Source organism: Oryzias latipes, chromosome 8 (genome assembly GCF_002234675.1).
Source record: "Oryzias latipes chromosome 8, ASM223467v1".
Lineage (NCBI taxonomy): Eukaryota > Metazoa > Chordata > Actinopteri > Beloniformes > Adrianichthyidae > Oryzias > Oryzias latipes.
Window position 1 is genome coordinate 10,914,635 of NC_019866.2, and position 8,559 is coordinate 10,923,193.

The 8,559-nt window shown below is 39.9% G+C and overlaps 1 protein-coding gene across 1 annotated transcript; it reads right to left on the reverse strand.

Moving 5' to 3' along the window:
- Positions 1-6,559: 6,559 nt before the first annotated feature.
- On the reverse strand, positions 6,560-8,339 carry sox8 (SRY-box 8). The gene is made up of 3 exons (NM_001164870.1): positions 7,924-8,339; positions 7,413-7,648; positions 6,560-7,305 (listed from the first exon to the last, which is right to left on the reverse strand). The coding sequence occupies exons 1-3, from the start codon at positions 8,337-8,339 to the stop codon at positions 6,560-6,562; spliced, it is 1,398 nt and encodes a 465-aa protein (NP_001158342.1).
- Between the last annotated feature and the right edge of the window lie 220 nt (positions 8,340-8,559).

Below are 8,559 nucleotides of genomic sequence, written 5' to 3' on the forward strand. Positions count from 1 at the left end.
CAATTTGTACGCTTTAGCATTGTCCTTGAATCGTTCTACTTCTTAAATATAGCATAAATGTTCTTGGGTTGTCCACTGAATCTGGTACAGTCAAAAACACATTTTGACATGATGATAGTCATTGGATCCTTCCACATAAAACTAACAATTTTAAGATGGTGGACGTGATAAACTTTCTGGGATTTGTGTGATGTAAAACAGCACTTGGACTGATTTCCGGCTAAAGACTTAACTGCCGTTGGCGCTGTCGGGGTGGTGATGAGCTGTGGAAGGACAGTGTAAATATCCATTCAATCAGAGGTGTTTTTTGGTCTTCTCACAGCACACCTTCCTTCTCAAAACACATTGTTTGATTCTTTGATAATGGATTCAGTTACATAATGAATCCCATCCATATCAAAGGCAGAAGCAGAGATGGACTGGAATGGCTCCAAGCCTCGGACCGGGCCAAAACCACAAGGGGTAACAAACTCTTTCCCTATTTTTTTTCCCCTTTTCTCTTCTCTACCCCGCTCTTTGTCACATCACAAAGACCATTAAGTGTGAGTGAGTGGACATGTGTTGGTAATCATATGCACACTAAATAAATAGCGTGCTTTCTGTTTTCACATGGCCTTGAAACCAAAAGAGTTGGGCTTGAAAAAGGCATTTTTTTAAATTATTTTAACCTATGGACACCAGCAGTATACATCTCATTTCATCAGCTCACCTGCAACATTTAAATCTGTGGGCCAGCTCTACTTTATGCTGATCATATTCCTTTCTCTTAAGCTGACTGCTCTTCCTTACTTCCATTGTCAATGCCTCTGCAACTTTTCCATAAATTTCATGAAAATTTCGTGGCAAATGTGCCTCTCACACTCGACATTCCTGGGTCTTAAAGGACTCTACATGCTACTTCCTCAGCCCCTCAGTCTCTTTTTCCTCCCCTCTGTCTCATTGGCAACAGAGAAGTCCAACTTGTGTGGGTGTTGGGGCTGTAGAGCAGTGCAACAATGTGAGTGCATTGTGGAGAATAAAAACATGCCAATTTACTGCCCTTAATTACATCGGGCAGAGGAGACTTGTTTTTAATTTTATTTTTTGACATAACATTAAGAATGATTTAAAATCTCATGGTTGAGTCCTGGTTTTGCTGTTTTGGGTCATAACAAACAGGAAATAACAAGACTATTGAAATGTAAAACACAGAAAAACGAAGTTACAAGCAGTAGATAAGTAGAGAATTTTTGCATATTCAAATCTCCAAAGGGACAGTCGTCCAAAGTCTCTTGACTTTAACCAAAACACATGATGGCAAAGCGAAAGCAGAAGGGAGACAGGAAATGAGAAGAGGTTGAGGCGTCGAGCAAAGATGCCCAAAGTACATAATTATGGATTAATGCCATAGTTCAACAAAAGCAGAAAGCTGTGACAATGACAACACAGCCTCAGTTACTAATCAACAAGTCTGAAAGCTGTGGAAATAAGATGAGCAGCTATGCTGCCACCCCATTCACAATCAAGATGTGCCAAGAAAAGTGAAAAGGAGAGAACGAAGGAAAAGAGAAAGTGAAAGACTGCAGACAACTGTTCACAGAACTGAACATGGCCAGATGTCAAAGTGTTGCTGTCATTTTTTTCCTAAATTTTTGCTCTTTTTTTCTTCTTTTGTCTTATTTTACTCAAATATGCAAATAAAAAACTACCTGTGGTGAGTTAATTCATTGGAGACTTTTAGTTAACATCTGAGAGATGCTTTTAGAATAAATGAAATTATCTAACCCAATATTTGGTTGAGATTTTCAATATGTAAGTTGCCAGGTCTTTAAAATGTCGATCCTCATAATGTTGTAAAAGAAAAAATGTCCCCCTAAAAGAGCAGCAGATTCACTTTTCGATTAAAGGAAAAAACAAAAAAAACATGATTTATTTTTGTAAACCATTTTTTCATTCATCCTAATTGTGTTGAATCTTTAACGAGCTGGCTAAAAGAGCTGAAAAAGTCTCACTTCCTCTGATTTTTTTTTTCTTTGCTTGTTTGTTTGTGTCTTAAACTGGTGAAATTAGCCCTTACTGACAAATCAGAGACAGTCAACGAAGGCTGCTGATGATCACACTTGCCCTCATGCACAGAAAGAAAACTGCTGTTATGCTCAATTCCATGTATATTCGATCAAGAATGACTGAGACATCATTTAGCTCTGTCTGCAGACAAAAAAAGGTTGAATAAAAAAAAAAAAATTATTTAATTGCATTTTTAAATGCTTTACTTTTTCTTTGGTTCTCCTTCAGTGTGCAGAATAATCTACAAAAAAGGGAAGTCAGGAACTTCTGTTTGCTACCATCTTTGCCTGGCGTGGCCATGCCAGGCAACACTTTAGGTACAAAAAAAGAGGAGAGTAAAATACTCAGGATCAGGAAGTCTTTTAAATGGGTGGAGCAGTTAAAATGTGGAAAGCAAAAATTTTCTTTTAAACGTTTGTGCAGCTTTTGCTTCATGTAAAAACACTGAAATACCCACTTGTTTTACGACAAAAGTCAAGTTAGTTAGTTATAGGCTAACATGTTTACCTGTTTGCCATTAATTATACGGCCATTTTGATTTCTTTTCCTTTTATGGGCATTTTTTCTTAACTCGTGGCATATTTTTTGGAACATTAATAGATAATGTTGATTAAAAGGATATATACAATCATAATGTTTTATAAAATATGTTTAAATTGGGGTAAAAACAGATTATTCAAAGCACAGGTGAGAACTCCAGTTTTTAAAGCTACGGAAAGATTAAGAAACGAGAAGGAATCTCTGTGCAGACCAACACTTCATAGGTCAATTTTTCTGATCTTGAGAGCATCTAAAATTGGTCATTACAATTTAAAAAATAAAACATGGTATTCAAGCAAAAATTAAGAAGAAGCATGACATTTGGGTTTTTAGGAACATTCACTGTTAATGAAGATTTAAAAAAGACAGGTTCTTTGAAATATTACATTTGGGAGTGCAAAGAATGCAGATGTCCATCCGTCAAAGGGTTGCTGGAGCCCATCCCAGTTACTTTTGGGTGGAGGTTCGTGGCACGCCCTAGATGGTTTTCCAGTCCATGACAGGGCCGTGAATGCAGATGTACTTTTTTCAAAACAAGACAAAAGAAAAGAAAATCCACATCTGCACAATTAAAAATGCACTGATGCAGAAGAAGAGGAGGAAAGTGCTCCACTGCGCAGGTATGATGAATTCCAAAATAAAAGGCCTGTTGTCAAAGATTAACATTCCAAGTTTTATTTAAAAATAAAGGTTTCACTTAAAAAACTTTATAAAACATCCTTTGTATACCTATATTCTCTTGTATTTAAAGGCAGAAGCAAATGAAAATTCAAAAGTTCATGCTAAACAATTAGAAAAATCTTTATTCAATACTGTCAAGAGTTTTTAATAAGTGCATCAAACATATTTTTTAGACTAAAAACTAAATTTTCATATTCAATATATTTTTTATAGCGCCTTTTCGTATCTCTTTGACGCCGTTTGTGTAGGTAGTTAAGAAAAAGCCGGAAACATGTCAACGAGCAAAACTCAGTGGATGCAGCAGCAGCCGAGCTTTTTGTCCTCTTCATTTCCCTTGCAAATCAGCCTCGCATTCTTACAGTTTTCTCAGTTCCCAGCTCCCTCTTTTTTTTAACTGAAACATGCCCTGAGTCAGCAAGGCTCATTAGGCAGGATGAGACTATTACCAGGCGTGTTCTGCTGCTCCTAACAATGGGATGTGATCTGGTGGTTGGAATGCCAGTTTAACTGAGTTCATCTCTCTTCCCCCTCTTGGTATGTGGACCATGGCTCCCTCTTCCAGTATTGTACTTCCCAGCATCAACAATAAATGTGATAGCTGGTCTGGACTGCAGTCTAAAACAAACATTCATTTATACATCAGAATATATTTGAATGTGCATAAGTCTCCATTAGTTTGAGACGATTCAGATAAAGCCCCTACTACAGTGCATTTCCTGTAATGTGCTTTCATTCATTAAGCACTCTGCTCTAATTTAGGATACTTTTTTTTAACTGCACTTCAGTTTTTTAAGATATTTACAGTGTGGCTTACAAAAGTCCTAATCAAAAACAAAATGGACAAGTTCCAGGGAAACAGGACCCAAGCACCCTGAAGAGGCTTTCTGCACCACTTTTATTCACTCCTGTTCTTTCTCAAAGAGTTCCTCCTGAAAGTATTTGGCAAACGCTTCTGAAAAAAAGAGAGTTTGAGGGAAGAAAAACAAGTCGTTCTTCAGCCACCCACACCCCATCTGCCGTGGTATTATCTTCTTTTATTATCTACAGATTATGGGCGCTGATATTATTTCTCCAGTTTGGTCTGATAGTCATTGTGATTGCTGTTCTTGTTGTTTTTTGTGTTGTTTTTGTTTTTTTTTGTTTTTTGTTTTTTTGGTGGGGAGTGCCGTGATATGAGACAGGCCGGGAGGGGGATCCTCCCCCATGTGCATCTAATCATCCATTCAGGACCCTCTTAATGGCTTGTCAGTTCCCGTTGCCCCTTGCATTTTCTGTCCAATTAATTCCTTTCTAGCTCTCCGGATAAAGGGACACAATGGGGCCCCTCCACAGCATAATGAATCATTAAAATTCAGCAGCGCGGCCCTGGCACTTGGCTCTTCTCTGGACTGGTTAGGGACGGATGCTTGGCATGCATGCCAGGGCAAACTTGAGTATTCTATCTGCCGGACCAGAGGAGATGGGATCTCTTCTCATTCCTTTTCTTTCTGCTGCTTTAGTGGAAAAAACTATTTTGATAGATGTACCAGTGCTTGAAAAGAATGACAAGAAATAGCACTGGAAGGTCAGAAAAATAAAGCAGACCAAAAGAAGCACGTAAAGCTTTTTACTAATTTTTGTGTTTAAAAATGAGCATTTCTCAAAAAGACAAAACAATAAATTATGTATTAGTTGTGCTAAAACCTATAAAAAAAACAATATTCGTGTTTATTCCCGAAAAGTTTGTCAGAGTTTCAGGAGAAAGTATTTCCATCAATCTTACTGTAGGAATGTCACATATTTATGTAAATATTCAGCATCCAAGCAAGTTAAAACAAATGTTTTCTTTTTTAACAAATAAATCAATAGACTTGAGACCTAAATCAGTATAAGTAGAAACAAACTGTGGATGTAAAAAAGAACAACCGATATAAACATCACAAAAAAAGTATCTTTTATTTATTTCATTGAAAAATAAAAGACCAGCGGATGGGTTAGCTGTGCAAGTGTAATTATAGTTAACAGAACAACAATCGTTTTCACAGCCCCTCTCAAATTATACAACATAATGATATACAAACTACAGTTCTGTAGACCAAACTTGGCAGATGGTGCTCTGCACATTTCTCATTAAGTGCCTCACAGAAGATTGCAAATAAAGGCTGTAAGGAATGATGATATCAAATTAGGGACATAATGAGAAGTAAGTTAACCATCACAGTCTCTGACACAGATGTGTGCTGTCTGATATTTGTTAATTATTTAACTTCATTTCAAAATACTGACAATAAGCGTTAGAAGGCACAAAAATATTTTATGCAAGACTGTAGCAATGAGTTGGCACTTGATGGCTGATGAGATAAAAATGGGAAAAATACACCTCATTTCACTTTTAACCCTTTTCCCCTTTGAGCTGAAGTGAACAGATAGGGTTTTTATTTTAATATTCAGTTTGCACTGTATTGTAGGATATGCATCTCGTTCCCAGAAAAATGGCTCACACATGTACATGTGTGTACGCTCGCATATTGTTCGGTTGTCCATCCGCACATACAGAGCATCCAGCTGACATGTCAGTCAGAGTTTGTGGTGTTACTTTACCCAATCTCCTTTAAGCCAAGATCATGACTAATCGCGATTTGACAAGCATAAATTTCAGGCACCTGTTCAGCACTTCTGTTGGTCTTGTCGGTTTAAAAACTTGGAATGGAGATGTTTCTGGAAATTGGTCATCCAACGGAATAACATCAAAACTGTTCTCTTTTTTTTTTTTTCAAAATAAAAGCTCACTGAGACTGTAGCCTAAATAGCCAAAATGAAAGAACGTATTTAGCTTTAAAAAAAAACAGTAATACATGAACATAAATACATATAAGACTTTTATACTAAAATGACACTAGAATCATAAGAGACATTTACTTAAGACTGAACCACCGATGTAAATAGCCCCCGGCAATAAAACTCTGGCAATCCATTTCATTTTACGTTAACTTCACAAAACTGGTCCCGTCTACTTTCTATACAGTTAGCAGGTCCTTGCTTTACCTCAACTGTGCACATAAATGCCGTCTGTATGTAAAAAGAAAGGGGATGTACAGAATGTAGGCGTTAGGTCCTCACAGAGGAGTTCGGCTCACCAACACAAGTTCTCGCGTGACTCTGTACAAGAGCGTTTTTAATAGCAACAATATAACTTTGTATAAAATCAGCAGGCACTTTTTCTTAGTTTATTTCACGCTCCTTAGTTATGTCCTTTATTCCTAGTGCATCAAACTGAATGAGTCCCTGCTTAAATCGGCTGTGTCTGTTTTCCTCAAGGTCGAGACAGAGTGGTATACACAGGCTGGTCCCAGTTGGTGGAAGTGGGGCTGTGAGTTGGAGCCATGGACAGACTATTTAGAATGGTGCTGCTGTAGGGCCGAGTTGAATGAAGGTAGGGGTACTGGTAGATGCTAGAGGGGTAGCCGGTGTAACGGTTGTAGTAGCTGGAGCTCTGAAGGTCAGTATAGTCACACTGGGAGCTGGTGAAAGACGCTGGAGCTGACGGAGCCGATGTGGCTGAGGTGACGCAAGCCTGGCTGCTGTAGGAGCCGTAATCGGAGTGCGATGGCGAGCCATGGGAGTGCTCACTGTAGTGGCTGGGACTCAGCTGCTCCGTTTTAATGTGAAGACGGCCCACCTCGCTGGTGGAGGGGGAGGAAGAAGACATTGTGCTCTTTCGGCTCCAAGAAGTGCCATTGCTGCCGGTGTGGCTGTATGAGGTGGAGTAAGAGCTGCCAGGCACTGGAACTGGCCCATGACTGTGGTCTGAGGACAGGGCAGCGGAGCCTGACATATGACCGTTGAGCGGAAGGTACTGGTCAAACTCATGAACGTCGAAAGTCTCAATATTGCTGATGACATCAGTGCTGAGCTCCGAGATGTCTACATTGCTAAAGTCAATGTTTTGCCGGCTGCTGTCAATTAAACGACGGCCTTCGTGCTTCAGATCATGCTTCACACCATGGTGCAGATCTGTTTTGGGAGTAGTGGGTGGAGTGGGTGGACCATGGGGCTGCCCTGAAACAGAAATTATTACAGTAAAATATTCAACTTAATAAACCGAAAAAAAAATAAGCTAAACCCAGACTAGTTTGCATTACTTCAAAATGAGTTGGTTCCCATACCTGTATGGTCAGGGTGGTGGTGTCCCTCAGTCATTCCTGCCATTCCTCCCATCCCAGGCTCCGATTTATACATATGGTGAGCCATCTCAGCCCCGGACTCTGAGTCACTCTGGCCTGGTTTCACATTCTTTCTCCGCCGGGGCTGGTACTTGTAGTCTGGATGATCTTTTTTATGCTGAACGCGCAATCTCTCTGCTTCATCAACAAATGGCCTCTTCTCGCTCTCTGAAAGCAAACTAAAGGAGGGAAAAACTGAATGTCACGATTTAATTTAAACTTTAACATAACTGTTGATTAATTTAAAAAAAATAGCTACATTACACCTTAATTAGTGACAAAAAATAAAGAAATAATATTTCTGTTTAATTATTTTTTAACAAAATTGATTATTCTTAATATTTAGTACATTAACAATGTATTGTAATAGTTCAACAGAAGAATTGTGAATGTGATACAAAAATGATTTAAAGTTTTTAGTCTGCATAATATTTTTATTTTCTTATAAACTTACCGCCACAGTTTCCCCAGCGTCTTGCTGAGCTCTGCGTTGTGCAGGTGTGGATACTGATCTGCCAGCTTTCTGCGGGCCGCCTGCGCCCACACCATGAACGCGTTCATGGGTCTTTTGACGTGTGGTTTGCTCTTCAGAGATCCATTCCCTCGCACAGGCATGGGCACCAAGGACCAATCATATCCTTTAAGGACCTGAGAGACCGCATCCCGAATGCAGGCTGGGAAGCGCTCGTCGTCTTCTGAGTCCAGCTTCTTGCTCAAACCGGCGAGCAGTGATCCATGGCCGTCGGAGCCGGTCGGTGAGGACGGAGCATCGGAGTCCGATTCATCCTGGGACATTGAGCTGTTGGTCCCGGACGGGCTGCATGGCTGCTCGCTCACACACTTGTCATGCTCTTCTGTCATTTTTAACATAATTTCTTAAATCCAAAATAAAATCCGAGATCTTCTTTGGCTGAGGTTGAGGCGCGTCGCTTGCGGCGGAGCGCTCGGTGTGCGCTTTTGCGCACGGCGGGACCCTGATGGATTCCTTCGGTCGGGTCTGTCAGCACTGGATCCTTGTTTTCCCAGTTTGTTTGTCTTGTTTTTCGAAGCTGTCGGGGGTGCGGCCGTCAAAGTTGTGGTCCACAATATG

Coding starts and splice junctions, on each gene's coding strand:
- sox8 (NM_001164870.1), bottom strand. CDS start 8,339: ATGTTAAAAATGACAGAAGAGCATGACAAGTGTGTGAGCGAGCAGCCA. Junction 7,649..7,923: donor ACGCTGGGGAAACTGTGGCG/GTAAGTTTATAA, acceptor TCCCTCCTTTAG/TTTGCTTTCAGAGAGCGAGA. Junction 7,306..7,412: donor CCACCACCCTGACCATACAG/GTATGGGAACCA, acceptor TTTCTGTTTCAG/GGCAGCCCCATGGTCCACCC.